Raw genomic sequence first — 24,194 nt, 5'->3', positions numbered from 1 at the left:
GCTAAATTCTTATTTAGTATTGTGACTTTAGTCAAGTAATTTTTGATATAGGGTGGTGATATCTTTCTTAATTATACCTTCACAGTAATCAAAACACCATTATTCCCATTTAATATTTCCTTAAGATGAAACCAGACACAATTATATGCGTCACAAAATATTGAGAAAGAAATTTTGATGTGGGTACCAGCAGTGTCTATTTAAGTTTGCATTTCATAAAGTGTTTGGGGAAACAAATTGCTGTTTCATACTCTTTGATATACGTTTGCAACTAGATTCCCATTGCGGTGTGGTCAGGACAATAAGTCATTTTTTAAAATAATTTTTAAAGAGGTTTGCTGTCATAGTTGACTTTAAGAGAAGAAAAAAGTATGCTGAAAAAGGACATAATTTTGTTCTTCCTATCTATCTGTGTTGATATGAACAAAACAATAGTAAATATGTTCAAGTGTGTAAGTATATATTGTAGAACAATTTTGTATGTGACAATGTGATGGAGGAAAGTGTTGTGAGGTTAAATGTGTGTTTTTATAAGATTTATAATTTCCAAATAAATTTCCGTCCAGATATTTGAGTGAGGCTGTGTTTTCGACCAAGTGCAATCTGTCCAATTCAATGAGGCCTTAATATAACCTTGATCAAGTTTATTATGTAAATATTTAGCAAGACAAATTAATATTGTATTCCTTTTTATTACAATGGGTGTAAATGGTTTGAATGAGTAATTGGTGAAATATAGAGAAACTATCTAGGGAGACAGAGGCTGTATATATTGAACACTTATTCTGTTTTAGTGAACCGTAAGTTTGATGAAATAAATTATTGTATTTATCAGAAAAAGAAATATTAGAGTGTATTATGTGTTTCTTTTGTCTTAATGTTATCTTAATTCTTCAGGAATGATCCTTTGGCTGTCTACACCCCCTCTGTATATCTGCCTCCTTTTTTCTCCCCTATTCTTCCTCTCTATCTGTCTCCAAGTCTCTCTCTTTTTCTTACAAAATTTACTAATCTCTGTGTTTGAACATTTCATTTTCATTTACTTAAAATAATTTATCTCTCTTGTGTTTGTTTTTCCATTTTCTGTCTCACCCCCCCCCCCCCTGCTCTCTCACATCGCTGCAAATACTCTGGTATCGTATGGAGAAAGGACTCGAGTCTCTTGCGATCTTTATTTTCTTACGATCTTTATTTTCTTACGAAAACTCTTTTCTTTTAATAGATGTATCAAGAATTTTTAAAAAGGTATTTATAAAGCATGACAATACGTTTGCTTATTTTTTGGTCTTAGACATTCAACTTTGCATATACATAAATGACAGGTGAATTGAGGGATAATTCTATGAAACATGACAATAACAGTTTTCAGTCCCCATGAATTATCTGTCATAAAACCGATCACTGAACCTCTCTATGTAAATGTTTGTATATAACTGTATTATAAAGAGTTGCGATGGAAGTAAAACGCATATATAAGTCGTGCAAAATCAATAATAAACTTGCGATGGATTCAAATCAATCTCGAATATTTACTTAAGAGACATGAGTTGGAATAATTTCAAATTGCGATAGATTATAATCAATCGCATCTTATAATAAGACGCATGTTTAGTATTCAAATTTATGAATACTAAACATGCTTTCAAATTAATGAGAGTGAGTAAAAAGCATATATAAGACGTGTGTAATCAATTCAACATTTGTGTTTGTGAACTTTGTGTATAAAAATTTGAAAATTTTCTAAAAATGTGTTAATGATAAAATATTTACTGGTGGAGATCGCTGTACAATATATTTCCTTCATATATTTCACTTTTGTCATCACTCTCTACAAATTACCTATTACATTTTCTGCTACAAATGAAACCATAAAAGAAATAGCAAAACTTTAATCTAACAGCCAGCATTACATTCTAGAGAACTATGTGGGGGGGGGGGGGGGGGGGTAGTAGTATACTATCATGTCGAAGGAGAAATGCATAAAGAAAATAATAAAAAGGCAGTCTGGCAGTAATGTGTGCTTTAAATCTGCAGGATTTTCATTTTATAGAGATATATACACAGTTAACTCTGCTTAACTCGAATTTGACAAGTTAAATTTTCCTCTATTCAAATCATTTTTTGTTTAACCAAACTACCGGTATTCAAATAGTGTGTCATTAATACTTCCGAAGTCAAAGTTTGCCTAAGTGTAACTATCGTTGTCATCCATACAGATTCGACTTAATGAGAGTCCACTGTATTATTTTGTTTTTCATTTGTTCACATTTTCTGTGCTAGTTGGATTTATTGTCCACTTATATATCCCATAGCAACGGACGCGCATTCAGATGCGGTAGCTTGTAGTCCGTGTAGTCTCCTTCGATCAGACCCTTTGCATTATGACCAGCATGCCAGCACTGATGAAATTCTCTGCTCAGGGGTATTTTACGGCTCATGAGATGGACCGGGACTTTCCGGTCGTCGATCACCAGTTCGGCTTTCACATCGTTGGCTTCGAGCGAGAGAAGTTCATCTTGAGGGCTTGAAACAAGGATTTTCCTCTTTCGCTGGAACTGACCTACGTGGTTAATGAAACATGTAATTGCAATATATAAATGTGTGGTACAAATACGGGATTGCTCACGGAAGTGCAACGGTCAGGTCTTTAAATAAAAGATGTTGTATTGCCCTTTAGGTGCCAAAACACGGGTCGGTCGGTCGGATTTAAAAAATAAAAAAAAATTAACTCCATCTTTTGGGCTGATATTTCTCAGTTTTGAATGCTTTAATACATTTTTTTTTTTAAAGACGGTAACAAAAACTTTTTTAATAAGCCGACCGTAGATTTCAAGATTTTGGGGTCGGTCGCAAAGGGCAATACAACATCTTTTGTAAATTTAGGCCTTACGGTTATCACTGCGAGTCAGATTAGGGGGGGGGGGGGGGGGGTAGCCAAGAGAGGGGAGGGGCCGATGACTTCCTTTCTATCCTATATACATCCCGTGTTATTTCCTGGGGAAATTGCATGAAAATGGTGATCAAGGGTAACCTTAATTTCACATTTTCGTCGGTCAAAATGTTGGTTTTGTTTGGATATAAAATTCAATCGCAACGTACATGTACATACAATGGCATCCAGATTTTATGATACGAAATTCATATTCAATGAATAACAAGAGTGCAAATAATTCCGGGGGAAAAAAAATCATTTTAACGGCAATTTCTTTATCCTATTGTGTATCCCATAGAAGTCATGTTCGGGCTACCCAACACATTTCTGTAATGTTTGCACATTTTGATAGGTGATGGAAAATTGCCTAAGGTTTATTTTTCGAAAGTCTTTGTGATCGTATGAGATAAATTTACCAACGAGACCATGAACATCTTCGGAGAAGCCCTTTCCCTCCTCGATGTAGAACCCAAGATAGTCCACTTGATGCCTCCTGGTACTGTCTCCCTCAGCCAGGAAGGTGTTTCTGTGCTTCACGCGGTGCACCATGATCACCAACACGACATCATCACCGTGCGCGATCACCACCTCGTGATTATTCCTGATATGGACGACGAAGTCCCCGACGCGGATGGAGAGGGCGTCATCCCAGCCGAGTTTGAACGCCTCGTTGTTGACCTCGATGGTGTCGGAAGTCAGAACGAGGTAGCGGTCTAACCCGAGAAGGACACCGATCTTACCGAAGTACGTACGGTTCTTCTTGGCACCGGGCAGTTCTTTCTCAACGGGGATGACGTAAGCAGACACCGATAAATCTGGAGTGAAACGGGGAGCAGGTAATGAAATAGGGAGTGAAATAGGGATTGGAACAGGGAGTGAAATAGTGGAGTGGAACAAGGAGTGAAATAGTGGAGTGGAACAAGGAGTGAAATAGGGAATGGAACAAGGAGTGAAATAGTGGAGTGGAACAAGGAGTGAAATAGGGAATGGAACAAGGAGTGAAATAGGGAATGGAACAAGGAGTGAAATAGTGGAGTGGAACAAGGAGTGAAATAGGGAGTGGAACAAGGAGTGAAATAGGGAGTGGAACAAGGAGTGAAATAGGGAATGGAACAAGGAGTGAAATAGTGAAGTGGAACAAGGAGTGAAATAGGGAATGGAACAAGGAGTGAAATAGGGAGTGGAACAAGGAGTGAAATAGGGAATGGAACAAGGAGTGAAATAGGGAATGGAACAAGGAGTGAAATAGGGAATGGAACAAGGAGTGAAATAGGGAATGGAACAAGGGGTGAAATAGGGAATGGAACAAGGAGTGAAATAGGGAATGGAACAAGGGGTGAAATAGTGGAGTGCAATTAGGAGTGGAGCAAGGAGAGAAATAGGGAGTGGAACAAGGAGTGAAATAGGGAATGGAACAAGGAGTGAAATAGGGAATGGAACAAGGGGTGAAATAGGGAATGGAACAAGGAGTGAAATAGGGAATGGAACAAGGGGTGAAATAGTGGAGTGCAATTAGGAGTGGAGCAAGGAGAGAAATAGGGAATGGAACAAGGAGTGAAATAGGGAATGGAACAAGGGGTGAAATAGTGGAGTGCAATTAGGAGTGGAGCAAGGAGAGAAATAGGGAGTGGAACAAGGAGTGAAATAGGGAATGGAACAAGGAGTGGAATAGTGGAGTGGAACAAGGAGTGAAATAGGGAATGGAACAAGGAGTGGAATAGGGAATGGAACAAGGAGTGAAATAGGGAATGGAACAAGGAGTGAAATAGGGAATGGAACAAGGAGTGAAATAGGGAATGGAACAAGGAGTGAAATAGTGGAGTGGAACAAGGAGTGAAATAGGGAATGGAACAAGGAGTGAAATAGTGGAGTGCAATAAGGAGTGGAGCAAGGAGAGAAATAGGGAGTGGAACAAGGAGTGGAACGAAGAGTAAATCGGGAAGTGAACACGGAGTAGAGCGGGGAGTGGAGTGGAAAGAAGGAGAGGGTTATTTTGTAATGTTCATAATTACGATTGACAGTTCGGGCTTATTGTTAAGCTTTGGAGATTGTATTAACGCATCCCGCAATAATTAGTTGACGAATTCGCTGCGATGATGATGGCATAGAGTGGACTCGATTAGCACAGTCCTAACAAGTTACACAAATTAGCTGTAAATTGCGATATTTAATAAAAAATGTTTTGCACAACCGTTAAAGATTTCTAGGAACAACAAAATCGCATTCAATCAAAAAGATTTTTATCATGTCAATGTCAGTATAAATCTGATGTGCGGCGCTACCTCCGGCAGGTCCAGGATCTTGTAAGGGGGAGGGTAATTTGCTCATTCGTATGCCAACTTTTATTTGAAGCAGGAGGGTCACGGGCCATTACGCCTCCTCCTCAAAAATGCCTACCCTCTCAAGTCAGATTACAGAACTATGACGACGGCCTTATTTCCTATAAAGTCTTGACATGTGATCTGAAATAAAGACGTTTTTATATTCATATGATTGACTCATTTTTTTACTGTATCGATCATCCTGTAGAGTATCTAGCGGTATTTTTTTTCTTCATCGAAATCTTTGCTTGCCCTCGTCTCCTTTATTTCATTCTGTCCTATAAATCTATATCATCCACACATAATCTTTATCAAAAATCACGATTGCTAATTGAACACTTAATGATATTATTTTGTCACATGATCGCTAGAAGGGAACACCTTTATCAATCTTAATTCCTTGATATTAGTATACATACAGTTAACAAATAAATTATTCATACCCTTGCTAAGCTTTGTAACTTTTGAGTATGTGAACAATTGATATGTCCCAATTTTAGTATCTTGAAAATGTTAAATCTAAAACTATTAAACAAAGGCCCTAAAGTTCAGCCAATAAATCTTTCCTTCTTGAGTTACGAAAAACACAAAAAACATCAAATGTACAAGGGGTATGAACAATTTAGCTGTTAATTATCTGTAAATATATACACCAAGTTCAGGCAGCTTTGAAATTCTCATTATTTCCTGCTGGAATGTTTAATATCGCAAAGATTTTCAAGAAATCGTCTTAAGGCAAGTTAAAAAACCACCTTTTCTTTAATCTATGGAAATGTGCGAATAGGGCAATGACATACTTTGTGCATGTGTATAGGCACTACAGTAGGATATTGAAGTGATTAAATTAAAGATAAAGGTGAGTTCTGGTAATGCGATTGCATTGTGAAAGAAAAGGTGTGGAATGGATCAGAAAAAGTTGATCATATAGCATGTAAGTATTGGTGTGTACTGCAAGATTCTGGAGTCATCAAAATCATCCTAAATTTGGCCCAGTCTTGGTAAAGTAACAATCACTGTACACAGAAAGATGTATATGGGACAACACAAATGGTGTCGGGGCTAGTACTACCTTGATTTCCTTATCTTTCTATGCTCATTACTCAGTCAGTATACATTTTCTTCCAAAATTGTTTGGCACATGAAATTTATTTGTAATCTTGAACATTCAGTGTAAGTCCCCGGTGTAAGTCTTGTTAGATTCTGTGAGAATTCATTTTCTTTTTTTTACCAGAACTCAAGTTTATCTTTAAGCTGGTTTCTTGAAAGTCTTTGCGATCGTGTTCAAGTTAGTGAAATCATGAACAAATTATGACTTACTGAGATTCGGATCATTCAAGAGATTGAATACATCACCAGGATCGCCATTGATATCAAAACACACCGTCAAACCAGAATGAGGGATCTCGACCATGAAGTGAGGATCACTGTCGGCTGGTTTTAAACATCAGGAAGATATAAAAATGAACCAATATTTCAGTCAGTTTTTTTTTATAGATTATCCTTACTTATATGTACATTTCAAAATGTAAGGTAAGGTATGCCCGTTGAACACGAGACGTCACTCCGATTGGTTATATTAGGGACTTTTAGATTTGCACGTCAACAGCTTTGACTGCAACATGTGACGTCATTTTAAGGCACTGCGCATGCGTCACGTCGTCTCAGTCGGCGATCGAGAATGCGTCAACCTTGATTTTCCTAAATCTAGTACGGTACTAGTATGCCGCGTGCGCATAAAATATACAGTTCCTCAGGTAGACAAAGGAACATCCCTTCACTGCTATTATGTAAAAATGTGTAGAACAGGTGTCACATGCATATTCACCTGTTCTACACATTTTTACATAATAGCAGTGAAGGGATGTTCTTTTGTCTACCACAGCAATTGTTGAGGGTAGAATGAGGACTGTATATTTTGTCCTCTTTCTTTGTCCGTCATGTTCATAGTGTTACTTCCTGCATCTATGTATATCGTCGAGTGCAATCTAAAAGATTTCTAATTGTAGTCAACATGGGCAGTTGAGTACGTTGACACGCATGATCAGTCGGCGTTCGTCGTGTTCTCGTCCACTCAATCTAAAAGTCCCTAATATGACCTGTGCAAATCAACACAGCATTGTTTGCCGTACACTAGGAAATCAATTGTTGTGTGTACGACGTCAACCTAACTTTGTGCGTCAAACATTGCACTAATCATTGACGCAGTCCTTCGTCCGAGACTGCATCCATCAGTCATTGACGGAACCCTGCGTCAGATAAAACACACCACTTTGTGCATCGGGAAATACAATGTCATCGTATAGGATTTTAATAGTGAGAATTCAAATATCAAAGAACAACTTACCGAAAGAAGTTGATTGGGCGTTTGAGAAAGATGATGCAGCTGGGATGTTTGGGGAGGGCACTGAGGAAAAAAGAGAACAAGAAAAGTTATTATGAAATAGACAAGTCGTTCTCATTATATTGTGTATTCCAGTCAATTATATTCTTATCAGCCTCGTAGTTCTCTATAAATGTTATCAAAAACTTTCGAATGGTTATTCTCATAATAATTGACTCATTACACGGACATACTTCGGGAATTAATCCAATGTATTATTAATCATTCTATTTTTGTACCTAACAATTACTAAAAGTTTAAGATGACGGGAATCGTACAATTTCAGCCTATTGACTAACACTGCAATAAGCAGACATAGAACATGCTTATAATGAAAAGTCAGTACATCTGAAGAAGAAAAAGCTATCCGCTGGCGTAAGGGCACGTCATTTTCACCAGGGGGTTGACACGCCTCTAGAATATAAACTTCTGGTTCTAAATTTTGCTACCGTAAAGGGTGAAGCTTGCGAGCAAAAACAAGAACAGCAAAAAAAAAAAAAAAAAAAAAGATTGGTAAAGATGTTACTTCGAGATTAAAAGACACGTCATTAGCTTTATGAATTCAATATCCTTGCTCTTCGATACCTGACATATAGGTGACGGTAGCTTGAAAAGTGGTATTTTCATAATCTTGATCGGGGGTTGCAGCCCCCCCCCCCCCCTGTTCAGCCCATATTGGTGATTCGATTTTTGCTTCAGCGACTAGTTGGTAAAAAAAAAAGATGTGAGGTGATGTGTTGTGATTGAGTTTGAGGGTAAGTTAGGAAAAGGGAAGGTGTCGGGTGCAGGGTTGACGTGGAGTACCCAGTTAGCATTATAAATATTATTGATGCGGAGCAAAAGTGTCGCCGGAGTATTTAATCCGTTTACCTGTTTTACGTCTATTAGGTGGATTCGACGGTGGCGGGGGTTGCTGCGTCCCTTTATCAGCGTCATCGTCTTCACCATCTGCCTCAGTATCGCCACCCTGGACATCGCGATCAACGACATCGGGTTTGACCACCAGGAGAGAGGTCAGAGGTGTGACGAAATGGTATTTGAGCGAGAGGTTGAGGGCCCGTTCGGAGAGCGCCACCTTTGTTTCACGATTGTTGGCTGTCTTTCGTTGATCCAGAAGATTCTTGATGGTGAGGTAGGCCCAGAGACGCTCGGTGAAGTCGCTTACCCCGTGCCCATCTACGTAGCGCTCTTTCTGTATTAGAGTAGCAAAAATGGAATGCAAATATTACTTTCTTCATTACTATTTTATTATCCTGAATTATTTTCTTTATCTGTTTGTCTATAGGTTGTGTTTTCGTTCCTTTAAAAACATTTCCTTTACTTTACTCCAATTGTATTTTTGATTTTATTAAAACAAAGATAAAGACTTCCAAGTACAATGTGTCATTGTAGGACTAATGTTCACATATTCCAATAAGGAAACACAATGCTTCTGCACTTGCCTAGGTTTTTTTTATTGTTTATTGTTTATCGTAGATGTTAAAGTCTTAGATTAAAAAAAGTATGATATAGGTCTATGCATTCACCATCATAGCAAAGCACATCGTATAGAGGCACACTTACCTCTATCGTCGTGGACGAGTTGAATTGAATGTCAACATCGAAAGACCTGGCAGTTATGACCACGCTAAGCTCTAAATCGGTGCTCTTATTTCCATCATCCCCAACCGAAAAAGTTTCAGAACGTTGTCGTGATGATTTCACTGTCCCGTTGCTTGTCAAATTATATCCGTTCAGATTTTCTCCCTCAGCCTGAACGCCTTCATTTTCAATGGCGTCTTTCGGGGATTCCCAGACGGCTTTAATTACATCATCAGACAGTTTTCCCGCCACCGTTATCTCGGTGCCGTCGAAGAAAGATATAAACCTGGACTTCGTCAGAGAATTCTGGTCTACCAACCGGTTGTTGTACTCCATGTTGATATTGAAGAGGAGTGGATTGGCAACCTCGTCGTAGAAACCTTTCATCTGTAAGCTCGCACTCGAGTCTTCGTAGACTTTACGAGCCAGGGCTTGGTTGGAAAGCGAGAGTTTTTCCAGAAATGGAAAGTCGACTCCGTTTCCGAATCCGATGCTGAACAAAGACAACCTGCCGCCGATGACGCTGGTGACGTCTCTAACGATAGCGGCCGCGTTACCCACTTGTCCATCGGTTAGCATGATGATCAAGGGCATGGCGTCACCAGTGTCATGTTCCAGTAGAATTTCGACAGCTTTCATCAAGCTATCGTATATATTTGTACCTTCATTTAATCAATAAAGGAATAGAAAGAGAATTTTAGAACAATAAGATTTAGAACATAATCTTCCAAATTCTTTTAAAGTTGTCACATATAAGCTGGTAGGCCCATTTTTTCTTCTTCTGAGATTGCCTTAATTTGATGGCAAACTACATGAATTAACATCAAACAGGACCGAAAGAAAGTGTCTGTCAAGTCAGCAACCTAAAATACATCACATTCTCACATTATGAGAAGGGCATGGTGGCTCAGTGGTTAGAGCGCCCGCCTCATGAACAGGAGGTCGTGGGTTCGAACCCCGGCCGAGTCATACCAAAGACTTATAACAATGGGACCTTCTGCCTTCTAGCTAGGCGCCCAGCATATTAGATTGGAGAAGGGTAGTAGTGACATATTATGTTATGCAGGGCCCCCGCCGGAAGAGCAATTTCATAACTGAAGTGGCTACCCTGGGTAAATAAAACATTATTATTATTTATTATTATTTATATCAAAACAGAAGTTTGATGAACAATACCCCACCTCCACCGACGGAGAGTCCGTTGACATGTCGCTTAGCTGCTGCAATGTTGTCACTGGTAGCTTCTACCATCTGATCCTCCCTCCAGACATGTGCGTAGCTAGAAAACAAGATGATGTTGATCCGGTCTATTGGGCGGACATCGTCCAAGATCGTAGTGAACGCTCTCTTGGTCTTCCATGGAGAAAAAGAATCGACGTTCATTTTGGAAGACGTATTATGTATTTCTATGTTAAGCCTCGGTCACAAATGCCATTGGCATTACGAACTGCTACGAACGCCGTACGAACGATTTTCAGACAATGGAAATTCGGGAAGACATTGGAAAAACAGGGAGATTCGTACGAAATCATCGTTCGTATGAACCTTTGTGACCGTAGCATTAGTGAGGAAAGAATTATTTATAACAACCGTGTATTATGAACTTTGATCTTTCAAGGTGGAAATTCGTACGCGCTTACGATTTGAGGGAATCTTTCTTATTTCACCTCAAGGAAAAAAGACTCTGTATTTCAACTTTAACTTGTTGTTTAAACTCGTTGGGCTAGTTCTCCCTTTAATGAAAGCCCAAAAAGCTAACTTCCGAAGACAATAAAAGCAGCTTTAAATCCCCCAAGAACTCCTAGATGATTCACCTCCTCCCAGAAGTAAACTTTGACCAGGTGTATCGACGTTTATCCCCTGTTTTAATAAATATTTTGAACTAATGCAGGGGCGTGGATGTGGGGGTGCGTGCTACCTTTGAAAGGCGAACAAGAGAACGTTAATTAAAAAACTACGAGAAAGAAATAGAAAATAGAGAAGAAAACGAACAAAGAAAATAACATTAAATTTCATTTTGACCAAAAGATATACTTTCTTCATGCCTATCGCGATCATACATCACAGATAACATGTTCTTTCATGCATCCCATTAAAGATAGGTCTACTTTTCCATTAACATTGAGATAAATTAAGATTTGGGGCCATTGTGTCATTCAGATCAGTGGTGAATTGTGAGGGGATGACATCACAATTTCTGACCGCATTGCCAATATATCTCAAAAAGTTATGATTTTCATAATTTTAAATATTCATAACTTTTCTCATTTGATGTCCGATTTTTCTCGAACTTTCACCGAATTGTTTCTCTAATTTTTATGCTTCTACCAAAACCAATTTAATACCAGGAAGGACTTCTAGTGCAAACTAGGCGTGCCATTATATTTAATACCTGTCTTGTTTTCTGGCCATACATCGAACCACTGACGTCGATTACGAAGATGACGTTCTTCCTTGTATTTGGCAGTCCATCGGGTGAGAAGTAGTGAACGAAGTAGCCATCGACAATCTGCAGGAGAATGATAGAAAGGGAGAGAGAGAGAGAGAATCCCGGGAGCTATGTAAGCAATAATATTCCCTCGCCCGGTAGCTTGTGAAAATAGTCGTCCCGAGATCTAACCAGGATTGTTGGTCAAGTCAATAAGATCGTTTTTGTTTTTATTCTTGTTTTGTTTAGTTTAATATGCTTTAAATTCTACATCGACAATAGTTTGCACGTTTGCCTGTCTTTCTTGCTGAAATGACATCACTTGATGTTGTATATTATGTTGTTTTTTTTCTTTCTTTGAATGTGGAATTTTTTAAGTAACTCTACAAAATGCAGCAATATTAACGGAATATTAAAAAAACACCGCCACTTTTTTCGAGATGAGATCTTGGCCACAGCAATAATACATTTTCTTTCAAGGCTGTGCCCCTCGGGAAAAGTATTATTACAGTCGTGCAACTCGACCCTGTGAATTCAACAAGAGTCTCTCAAGGCTGTGTGTTTTCCTATACTATGAGATGTCACATGTAGATGATATACATTCAAACCTACCTCCAGGTGACCAGCTTTCTTAGTATGGATGACGTCATACGTGACGATGAAATCTCCCATGATGCCTCGTCTGGAGGTGGTCAGTAGCCCCTCCTCTTTCGAGTCAAAGAGAATGTGAGCTGTTCGAGGCTTGATGTCCAGGGTGGTCATGCTGTTCAGCTTGGCCCGGTCATTCTTGTCTGATATCAACCAAGTAGAGGTGACTTCCTTCAAACCTTGAGGTTCGGTGATGTAGACCTCGACGCTGACATTTGGAACCACCTTCATGCAAAATTAACGTTGTTTAACCAAATGAAGTATGTACGATTAATTCTGAATATCATATCTAAAATGACGATTTGTATCATCCATTCCAAGAGACCTTCAGTCTACAAACACATTTCTTATTATCATCGTTATGGCTTTTATACCAAGCTGTCAGATAATCGCGTTATAAAATTTCCTTTCCCGCCACATTGCGTAGGTCACCATTTACCAATTTACCTCTCCCGGGTTGAGAACGGCAAATGCAGGTTAATGTCTTGCCACATAACGTTCCTGCCGCAACAACATTAATTTGAACTCTGACAAAATGTTTAATAGCCCGTTGACATGTCCACTCAACCACATACGACTTATAAATATTTCGCAATGGGTACGTGTACTGAGCATTGCAACGTTTACAACAAGTACTGTTTCGACCAACGTCTTCAACTGAAGAAGAGCTTTTAAGAAACATGCTCTCTTCGACTGGGACATCCCAGTAGCCTAGACTGACAGCCCGGCCACGAGATCGAAAGTTTGAGAGAACCCCCGCCCCTGCCCCCGAACCTTCTTGGGAAAAAAGTCGTTTGAAGGTACACGGTACTCCCGGTTGTCGGTCTTGTGGGCTGTAGCCCCTACAACAACCGCGCCTACGTCTCACCTGACCCGGTTGAATGCTGATACGGTTTTCAAACATGCCGCCCTTCCTGATCAATAGTTGCTGGTAGGTGAGGTTGAAGAGGACCGAGGTTTCAGCCGCCACTGTCACTGATACCTTGAACTTTGTATCTCCTGGTTTACTGTAATTATTAGGCAATCAATCAAACATCAAAATATCTTTATTCAGGTTTTTCTGTCGTGGAGAATTTCGTAATTAAATAAATTGATTTGCACTTTGCGTCTCAATATATCATCTTTAAAATTAAAAAAAACAAAAAACAAAAAACAATTATTAAAATATAAGTGTGTGTTTTATCAATAGTAAATATCTTACCTAAAGATCCCATGATCAAAACTCCCTAATATCAGTCAGGTGTAAATGGCCTTTATGATGTAGTGTGAACAATTGATAATGGATATGCGTACTCCCCCCCCCCCCCAATCCCCGCCAATCAGCCACTCATTTCTTCCACCAATTATCACGTTTAGAAGCGTCTTAAAGAACTTGGGATAGCATGGATGGGACGGAATACCCCCTCAAGAAAGAGGGGGGGGGGGAGGTTCCTGTCTTATCTTTAACGAAATATATATTTGAAGCATTTGAGGTCAATTTTTTGGGATAATCTTACCTTTGTTTGACCTGTCCAGCTGTTTGTCCTCTTGCTTTGGCTTTGTTGTACTCCTTCTGAGCTACAGCCTTGGGCTTCACTTGCGAATCATAGACGACGTCATTGATGGTCCTGTAAAAATGATTTCGTCATCATCGAAATATAAGATGATAGAATGTTTTCATGATTTTGCGCCTCCTTATTTGATAGAGCTGTTAACATTGTACACACCTTATAGAAATCTTCGTTCTAATAAGAAAAAAAAAATGTTTGTTATTCCACCAGTGATGACCAGGTCATATGGTGAACGCAGCTTCGGTCACACTGCCTCAACTTTATGGAACAATCTCCCGGAACATCAAAAAAAAAAAACATTGACACCATTGTTAGGTTTAAGATTGCTTAAAAGACGCACTTATTTAACATCTAATTCATCCATTTGTGTCTGTTATACCCAGTACATATTGTCTTTGTATTTTGTTGTGTTTTTCTCTAGAGCGCTTAGGGACATGTTTTTAATACTATGTGTTATGCGCTATACAAGAACGGTTAATTATTATTATTATTATAGAATCGAATCCCTTTATACCAACACTTGTAAGTTCCTCTTTTTCGTGTAAACCTCCCACTGGTTGCTAGCTCTGAAACAAAGATGTTATACTTGGTCTGTCGGTATTTTCGATGATGTTCTTTTCGTAGACACCCCACCCCTCCCCCTCTCCATCATAGCGTATCTAAATATGGATACACGGGGGCAGAATCCATCTAAGGGGGTGGGGAGATGTTTGTGGGTAGCCCCAAATTAGAGTGACATAATTATTCCAAGTGCGAGATTCTCTTTGGGGCCTTCCAACTAGGGAGAGATGTTTGACTCCATCCCTGGATACCAGTGGTGTTGGCGAGGGTCCAGCCCCCGAGAGACACTGTTTCCAAGGGGTGGAGGTGGGGGGGGGGGGGCGCTAGGGGTCGGCATTACAATTTGGATGAAAATACGATAGAACATGGTTAGTGAGTTGGAAATGTAGGAATTTATCGTTTCGTGTTTTTATCCCCTCTCCATTTCTTTTCATCTTTTTCACTTTTTTCCCCTCCATCCGATTTCGGGAGAGGAGGCACGTACCCACAGCCTACCTCATGTAACTACGCCACTGCTGGTATGTCCTTTGATGCATATAACAATCCGGAAGTTCATCGAACGTAAAACGGCATGATATTGGACTTGGTTCTAGGACACCTACCCCTGGACATCCACCCCCGGATAACCACCCTCCGATTTCGGGAGAGGAGGCACGTACCCCCAGCCTACCTCCTGTAACTACGCCACTGCTGGTATGTCCTTTGATGCATATAGCAATCCGGAAGTTCATCGAACGTAAAACTGCATGATATTGGACTTGGTTCTAGGACACCTACCCCTGGACATCCACCCCCGGATAACCACCCTCAGTCAACTACCCCCTTGAAAAACTACCCTCTAGGGCAACCACCCCCTAGGACAACTACCCCCGGACAACTATCCTATGGGGTAGTTGTCCAGGGGTAGATGTCTAGGATGTAGTTGTCCGGAGAGTAATTGTCCTATAGGAGTAGTTGTCCGGGGGTAGGTGTCCGGATACGATTGGACTTACATAGAGAAGGCACTGATAAAAGCATCCTCTGGGAGGATGAGTGTGAACGTGGCCTCCGCCGCTTTCTCATCCAAGTTCTTGAGCACGCTTCGCACCTCTGTGCTTGCAAAGCGAGCCGTTATCTTAGAAGTCACCATCATCTCCAAAATCTCTGGTTTGGTCTGGAAGAGGAATGGAAAACAGAAAACAATATTACTTGAGAAGGGAGATGAGAAGGATGAACGCAGGAATGATCGTCGTCATCATCATCATCACCACCATCATCACAGTCGTCTTCATTATCATCATCTCCATACTAATGTCACGGCCGCATACGATATACCGGTTTTTTAATTTTTTTTTAAATAATTGTTTTTAAAGAAAAAAATATCAAATATGGTGCCAGAGAGTGATTAGGGAGGGGGTCTTCTCCAGATAAGAGGGATTATAATGTATCTGGGACCTGGGCAGCCCGGCGTGTTTGAGACCTTTGGCTAGGTCTTAATCATATTGCATTTGCTCCTGGGTCTTCAAACAGCGAGGCTGTATGCAGGGGCGGCCGAGCGACTTTCAAAGTGGGTGGGGGGGCACCAACAAAAAAGGGCACTTTCTGGAAAAAAGGGCACCTACAGTGGGAAATCTCAAAGCGAAAATATACAATTTTTAGACATTGGTATATACCCCTACATTGTGATTACATTATCAGGGATGATTTCAATATTTTTTTCTCTTCATACATCATACAAGATATCGCTTAAGCATCAAACTTTACAGTTGGGTGTGATGTCTGAATATGCATTTACGAGCGAGCGAAGCGAGCGAGAAAATTTTTAAAGATCTGTGAGGTCGCAGTGCGAAAAATAACTTCTTATAAAGAGGAAAAAAGCCAATCGTGATGGGGTTATAAGCACATTCTCATAACGGAAGACTGAAAAGACCTTTGATAAGTAACATAATTATATAATCTTTAAATGCGAGCGAGCGCAGCGAGCGAACTTTGGGGGAAACTGCTCTTAGTCGCTTTAAATAAGGGGCACGTTTAATGATTACATGAAAAGGGGACAATTATCGAAAGGGATAAGACACTTATTAGAAAAGAAAAGGAGCACGTGTATAAGTACAAAGGATAATTATAAGAGGTGAAAATGAGGCATTTTTTCACTTGAAAAGAGGCACTCACCAGTGATGAAAAGGAGGCGTTTACGAAAATGGGAAATAGGCATTTGTTGACGGAAAAGGGGCACCCATCAGATTTTAATAGGGTCATTTATAAGAGGTGAAAAGGGGATAGGTCCCTTATTAGAAAGGAAAAGGGGCACGTATCATTATTAAAAGGGGAATTATCAGAGTTGCAAAGGGGCACTGACCAGATATGAAAAGGGGCACTTATGAAAATGTAAAAGGGGCACTTATAATAAAGGAAAATGTGCATTTGTTGAATGAAAAGGGGGCACCGTTCAGATGTTTAAAAGGGGCAGTTATGAGAAGGGGAAGGAGCTCTCTCTTTTTAATGGGGGCACTTATCATAAGGAAAAGGGGCACTTATTAGAAAGGGAAAGGGGAAGTTATGAGAAGGGGAAGGAGCTCTCTCTTTTTAATGGGGGCACTTATCATAAGGAAAAGGGGCACTTATTAGAAAATAAGAGGGGCACATGTTAAAATGAAAGGTGCGCTCATCCGAGTTTAAAAAAGGGGTAGTTATTAAAAGGAGACGGGGCACTTCTTACAAAGGAAAAAAGGGGAAGTTGTCAAAGTAAAAAGAGCACCTCTCAGTTTTGAATAGGGCAATCATCAGAGGTGAAGGGGGCACTTATTAAAAGTGAAAAGGGGCACTTCTCGTACCTGAAAAGAGGCACTTAATAGAGATTAAAAAGGGCACTTATTCAAGATAATTTCAAGATTCATGAGAATGGAAAATGAACATTTATTTCAAAGGAAAATGGGAACATGTCGAAGGAAAAGGGGCACGTGTCAAAAATAAAAAGGGCACTCGTCAGAGGTGAAAAGGGGAAAGGGGCACTTTTACTAAGTAATAGGTGCACTTGTCATAGTAAAAGGGGCACCTTTCCTATGTAAAAGGGGCACTTCTTACAAAATAAAAGGGGCACTTTTCCTATGTAAAAAGGGGCATTTTGGGGGTATCTGAAAAAGTAGGGGGGGCACTGTGCCCCCCTGCCCACCCCCCCCCCCCCCGGAGGGCCGCCTCTGGCTGTATGCACCACTGAAGGAAAGTGGTGATAACGAGGAGAAGAGATGGAATAAGACAGTGGGGAAGAGAAAATAGTCATAAGAAATGAATGTACTGTTTATAATTAAGAAATATTGATTCATATTGAAATATCGCTTGCAAGGACACAACCCATTTTGAGAGAGATCTGTGTGTATGTGTGCGTTCTGAAAAAATTATACTGAAATGAAGAACAGAATGTTAATCATACACACATAAACATTAATGTGACCATGGGCATAGCACATGTGCACAGACTGTATAATGGGGTTGTCGACGAATTCGCTGTATCACTTGACTTGTAGAGAGACACATACAGAAAGATGAGAGAGAGAGAGAGAGAGAGAGAGAGAGAGAGAGAGAGAGAGAAAAGAGAGAGAGAGAGAGAGAAAGAGAGAGGTGTGGGGGGGGGGGGTGAGTTGGAGTTAGCACGGGATTGCGATAGACTATCCATCTCAAGCTTCGCACATTAGTTTATGTGAATTCTGAAAGGTATGGATATATTTTGGCACACAGTCATGTACTGTAAAGGAACCAACAAAAATCAGTTCCTTCCGGGAACGTAAACACCACTTCAAAGGAGATGATCGTGTGCCATGAGGCAGAAAAGTGCCATGTGACGCCATTGCCATTGCATTGCGATGCTGATAAAGTGCACTGCGACTCCAATAAGATGCACCGATTTGTGGCAGTGCCTTAAATAAGTTTGGGAAAATGGGGTTCTATCTTCAGATTTTATTCTACTTCGGACTTTTTTTCCTGAAATAAAAACACAAGTATGTGAGAATACTTTGGCACACATGCACCGCAAAGGAAGAGAAAGGATTAACCAACACAAGTTAGTTCCTTCCGGGAACGTAAACAACACTTCAAAGGAGATGATCGTGTGCCATGAGGCAGATATTAGAGCCATGCGACGCCATCAATATAAGGTGCACTGCGATGCTAATAAAGTGCACTGCGACTCTGATAATATCATTAGTGCACCGATTTGTGGCAGTGCCTTGAATAATCATTTTGAGAAAATGGGGTGCTATCTTCAGACTTTATTCTACTTTGGCCTACATTCTGTTGCGTCATCAGAGGGAGTGACAAACTTATGACTAGGTAAAATATTGGGGGACACTATTCAACCCATAATCGGAAAAGCGATAATTCACTAGCCCTCCTAACCCTGAAGGGGGTGGGGCAAGCGAGGTGGGAAAAAAAGCTTTGCCTAGCCCCATGTCTTCTGATACCACTCTCATAATATATGCTAGTAATAGTGCGCCTCCCCGCCTACGATATATTACAATAATTCCATGGTTAAGGACTTCCATCTACAGTGCACATGTAGAATTCCGAAGGAGTCGCCCCTTTTGGGGAAATTAATCTTTTCGGGGGGGGGGGGTATTTTTTGAAAATCACATCGCAGTAATCATATCGGGAGAAAATGCTCTCGCTTACTTCTACTATACGCTGCAACAAATAGTACATATTACGTACATACTACACGTCATAACAACCATGGGGCATATCAATCAGTTACCTAGATTTTCAACTTTCGACTTTGTTTTGTGGGCTTTTTTTTGTCCAACTTTGTTTCTGCAACCTTTCATACCTAACAAACAGCCTCAGTTTTCTTGTCTATGTGTTGTGCCTGTAAATTGAATGTTAATTTCCCCTAATGACTTTGATAATAATCTGACAGTTTGAATTTTCATTCAATATGTTGTAGTTGTTGTTGTTTTATTGTTGTTGTTGTTGTCGTTGTTGGGTACTTTTAGCCATACCTCTTCAGTATTTTTGTATGGAAATCAATACAAGCTAACGAACTTAGTGATCTCGGCTCTGTAAGTATATACTAAATGGAAGAAAATATTGGTATTCACTGAGTGTGCATAATTCTTAGAATTTGGAAAAGTTGTTCAACAGGAAAATCTGCCTGCTCTATAGACGGATTGAGTAGAAAAATGAAGAAAAAAAACCCCCCAAAAACAAACAGTCACTCACGACCGTGTGGGACTAATGATCATTTTCAACGCGACATTTAATTTGAGGACTTACGTTCAGTCGCAAGTCTTTATGTGACCTGGGCCCTCTTGCATAAAAGGTTGCGTTTAATCGCAACCCAAAAAATTAAACGCAAGTCCCAAATTACTCGATCCTGATTGGTTGAAAATCAAGTTGCATTTGATTTTTAACTTTTTATGAAAGAAGGCCGTGGGCCTGTGATTACCTGCAATTGAGGAGTTTCGCTGATATGAAGTTCATTTTGCGTTCCTGAAGGCCCTGCTCCCGATCCCGATCCGGATCCCCCAAACAATCCCCTCTTCTCACGATCCAGGAAAACATCATCATCCGAGAAACCATCTTGTGAAGAGAAAGAGAGAGGGGGAGAGAGAGAGAGAGAGAGAGAGGGGGAAGGGGGGGGGGGAGAAAGACAGGGATACAAAGAGAGACCAAAGGAGACAATAATGATATTGAAAAGGTGTTAGAGAGAGAGAGAGAGAGGGGGAGAGAGAGGGGGTGGGGAGATAGGTGACAGGAGGGTTGAGAGAGAGAGATGGCGGGGGAGGGGGGGGGGGTTGAGAGAGAAAGTTAGATAAAACAAATATATTGAGAAATGGAGGAAAAGCGACAGAGGGAGTGAGAGAGGGAGGGAGAGAGAGAGAGATAGAGAGAAACAAAGAGACAGAGAGAGAGAGAGAGAGACAGACAGAGACGGGAAAGCAAGAGAGGGAGACAGAGAGAGAGAGAGAGAGAGAGAAGGGAAAACAAGAGAGGGAGGGAAGGCAAATGTTAATAAAGAAATGGGACGTGAGAAAAACGCATCAAAATTCGGGGGGTTGAGTAAGACTGAAACCCTTGTTAAACGTCAGATTAGCATATTCATAATTTCACCTTATATTTCCTGTAGGCTACTTTTTTTCCATTTGTTAATCCAAACTCTCACATTAATTTTACTCAGAAAAAAGAGGTAAATCAATATTTCAAGCAAGTGTCGTTGACCTCTGGGTATCAAAACTCCTTCTTTCCCAGTGTCATCTGCTTATGGAACCAGCTCCCTACCATGCACTGTAACAGCAGCTTCTTCTCTGGAACAGTACAAGAGGCAGCTGGTTGGGGTGACTCTGCGTCAAAACTAGCTGGAGAAGGAGTTATTTGTACTCGCACAATAAACACTTTTGAGTTTTTACTACTCAATTCTAAAACCGTTTGGGACCTTCTTTTTGAAGGCTCACACAACGCAGCATGGCACACTCGTTCACAGCACTACACAACAGTACGAAAATACTCTACCCAGAGGACTGCACTTGCACTAGAAGAGGAAGAAGAAGAAGTGATAGCTTACTTACCATAAATTGTGTTGAATACTACATACTCATCAGCCAAGTCTGCCTGGTGGATGACATCGGTTGGTGAGGCAGTACTCATACCTATAAACACCAAGATCATCACCGCGCCGCTCACCATTTTTGTAGTTTTGTAGAAAATTCTTTTCTCTAAATCCTTGAACTAGAAAAGAGCAAACAAGATAATTAAGCGCCAGCTACACAGTCCTCAAGCGCTTGCCAATCACTACTAATTAAATTGACGTGTTGCTTCGTTTACAAAGTATTTATTATAAGTTTTGAAGGGGGCGTTAGTTTGCGGTAACTCGCAACTTACTGATATCCGCGATCATTGGAGAACTACAATCTTTACATGTAAATATAATCCTCATTAACATAATCAGCTAATGACCGAAAGGTGGTAAGCTATATTGCTATATAAGGTAATATTTGATTAAAACGATCCAGTGTATTGTAACAGCTTTTTCATGCATAAGTGGGTGCTACTATAATAACGAGATAAATGTAGGTATGTTTTTAAGTCGTTACACCTTCTGTCACTCTTTTTAACGTAATGTTGAGACCCCCAACCCTCCACCACTTTGAGAACATATAGTTTTAATTCAGTATACACGTCGATCAATATTTTGAATGTTCAAGATCTCCAATTGGCGTAGCGTATAGTTAGAGAGAGATGGGGGAGAAGGGCGATGAAAATGTAAAGAGCAGAGCGAGGGGATGGCCCAGGAGGAGACGGGGTCGCGCGCCCCCTTCTCTCTGTCTCTCTGTCTCTTGACATATACTTTTTTTTCCTTTTTTTTTGTGGCCCTGATAAGGGCCGTTGAGGTTTCAAGATTTGCCGGGAGCAAACTCTAGCTTGATTTAGCGGTTTTCTTGGGAAGTAGCACGGCTTGGATGTTGGGCAGAACACCACCTTGAGCGATCGTCACCCCACCCAAAAGCTTGTTGAGTTCTTCATCATTACGCACAGCGAGTTGAAGGTGGCGTGGGATGATCCTAGATTTCTTGTTGTCGCGGGCAGCGTTGCCTGCGAGTTCCAAGATTTCAGCAAGCATGCACACACATACGCACACACACGCACACACATACGCTCCTAAACATACGCACTTACACCCCACACACACACTCTCTCTCACTCTCACTCTCTCTATCTCTCTTTGCATAGCTCTTCTTTGTCTCTCTTTCTGTTTTTTCTCTCTCTCTCTCTCTTCTACTCTCCCCCTCTCTCTCTCTCTCTCTTCTTCTCTCTCCCTCTCTCTCTCTCACACTCCCTTTGTCACACACCCACACACACTTCTATTTTACATTCGTTATTTTTTTTAATAATAATAACCACATTAATTTATTCATTGCTTATGTATTCATTCATTTATTACGTATTTTTCAATTTTTTCTTGGGGGCGGTCAAGTTTCCACCCGTACCCCTAAGCTACGCCATTGTACAATGTCTATATCGATTTGTTTTTGTTTAAACACAGTCACATGCGTTTGTTTGTATAGAGGCGTGAAGAATGGTCTCTTTGAACTAGAATACTCATAAAGTGTGCAATAAATCAAGATACTATAGTTGTATAATACTATACCTACTGTTATACGAGGAGTGATGGTTGTGTCACGAGGTATCAGCTTTAAACAACTTATCTCAAATCACTCATCAAACCGAGATGTCAAGCTCCTCAAATGGCAAAATGCATCGAGTTGATTATATTTTAAAGGTAATTTAATTTATTAATCTACTTTACAAGAAGAACACGTGTACCATCAATGCATCTCTGATGTGCTTCTTAAAGAAGTGTTTCAGAAAATGACATGGATTTTAATGTTTGTCCTGTAATTATAAATATGATTTCAGTAACTCTATTAATATTTTGTTCATTTACATTATATTGAAATGACCCGATGCTGATGTATACTTAGACAATCTTACTTTTATGTTTCGGGCATATCTCGTCGATTCCAACTTTTCTGTCCAAATCCACATTTTTCGACCATTCTACATTCTGCGGAGTGCTAAAGAAAATACGTTTGGAGGTAATATCCCTATGACTAAATTAGGCTATATTTCCTGTTTTCTCCCTATAATATGCCGCGTTAACCTAATACCGGACACTAACTTATCTTACATAAAACCTGAACAAATATTGGAGAAAAAAAAACCGGGGTACTAGAAGAGGAAAGAAAAAAGACAGAGAAGAGGAAAAGAGAAACTACAAAAGTTTGAGAACAATGTGTATGATTTTAGTCAGCTTTACTAAGAATGAAGTCATAAAGTTTCAGATCGGAGATAATAATAAATCAATGATATAACTGACGTACGCAATTCAACCAACGCATAATCCTTCATATATCCAGATCTATTGTTCGGGAAGAATGACATGATTATGAATTTAATTCCACTAAATTTAGTTTGTTAAGGTCAGGCATGAGGTATACAAAAGCTTGTAGATGTATATCATGTGAATTATCAAGTACTTTCAAGTGAAGCTCGTCGATATCCTCACCGTGTAGCCATTGACTGCTATACTCTCTCATTTCTACAAGTTTAATGCAGGAACTACACAGTTTCCATGGTTAAATTTCACATTTCACCATCTCCATGCGATTTCATGTTGTCTAGAGGACATGACATCGCGATTTTCTCATGATTTGTTATGAATAAAAATAAAAATAAAAACTAAAAAATATTGGAAGAAGAATGGTAGTTATGACTTGTAGCATGGTTTATACACTTCACTTTAGAAATCTAGCCATCTGATTGGTCGAAATTTGAGTCGTGATTTTAGCCATGTCCGTAAAAAAAAAGAACAGTGCCAGTAACGGTCAGTAGTAATCATGAGTGAGATTCTTGAAAGATTGTGGGTATGGGGAAAATAGTTCAATTTTGATGAGATCCCCATTGGTTTACGTGTTAAAATTTACTGTGCTTTTTGTCTGCGATTCCCAAATGATTGTCAAATTCAGTCATCTTTCCAGTGAAGATTGACATACAGTGTCTCAGATTTTCTGTGATGTTTTAACCAATCTTAAACTCAAGAAAACGATGGGGTAAGAACTCTTGGTAGATTTTTGTGTCAATTCGGTATATACAAGATAATATCGACTGCTTTAATATTCGTTTCTATACTGGCTCTCGGGGAAGTTGCATCTTGCCATGACCCCTCGGCGCGCTTGAGCCTATAAAAACAGCCAGGCCTCTCATAGCAGTCGATATATTTATAGTAGTTCACACGTTGAAGACGCGTGCACATTATAAGCAAAAG

The 24,194-nt window shown here is 40.0% G+C and overlaps 1 protein-coding gene across 1 annotated transcript; it reads right to left on the bottom strand.

Annotated features, from left to right (window-relative positions):
* Nucleotides 1-1,174: 1,174 nt before the first annotated feature.
* On the bottom strand, nucleotides 1,175-21,339 carry LOC580261 (inter-alpha-trypsin inhibitor heavy chain H3). Its single transcript, XM_780333.5, has 14 exons — nucleotides 20,938-21,339; nucleotides 19,818-19,951; nucleotides 15,394-15,554; nucleotides 13,787-13,897; nucleotides 13,159-13,297; nucleotides 12,255-12,515; nucleotides 11,607-11,723; nucleotides 10,396-10,567; nucleotides 9,197-9,876; nucleotides 8,504-8,825; nucleotides 7,598-7,657; nucleotides 6,571-6,684; nucleotides 3,349-3,747; nucleotides 1,175-2,560 (listed from the first exon to the last, which is right to left on the bottom strand). Exons 1-14 carry the CDS (start codon nucleotides 21,053-21,055, stop codon nucleotides 2,298-2,300), a joined length of 3,051 nt encoding a protein of 1,016 aa, XP_785426.4. The 5' UTR covers nucleotides 21,056-21,339; the 3' UTR covers nucleotides 1,175-2,297.
* Nucleotides 21,340-24,194: the final 2,855 nt, after the last annotated feature.

This window comes from Strongylocentrotus purpuratus, unplaced genomic scaffold, assembly GCF_000002235.5.
Source record: "Strongylocentrotus purpuratus isolate Spur 01 unplaced genomic scaffold, Spur_5.0 spur5_scaffold_6, whole genome shotgun sequence".
NCBI lineage: Eukaryota > Metazoa > Echinodermata > Echinoidea > Camarodonta > Strongylocentrotidae > Strongylocentrotus > Strongylocentrotus purpuratus.
Note: the sequence above shows the minus strand (reverse complement) of the source record. Positions and strands in the feature narration are given on the sequence as shown.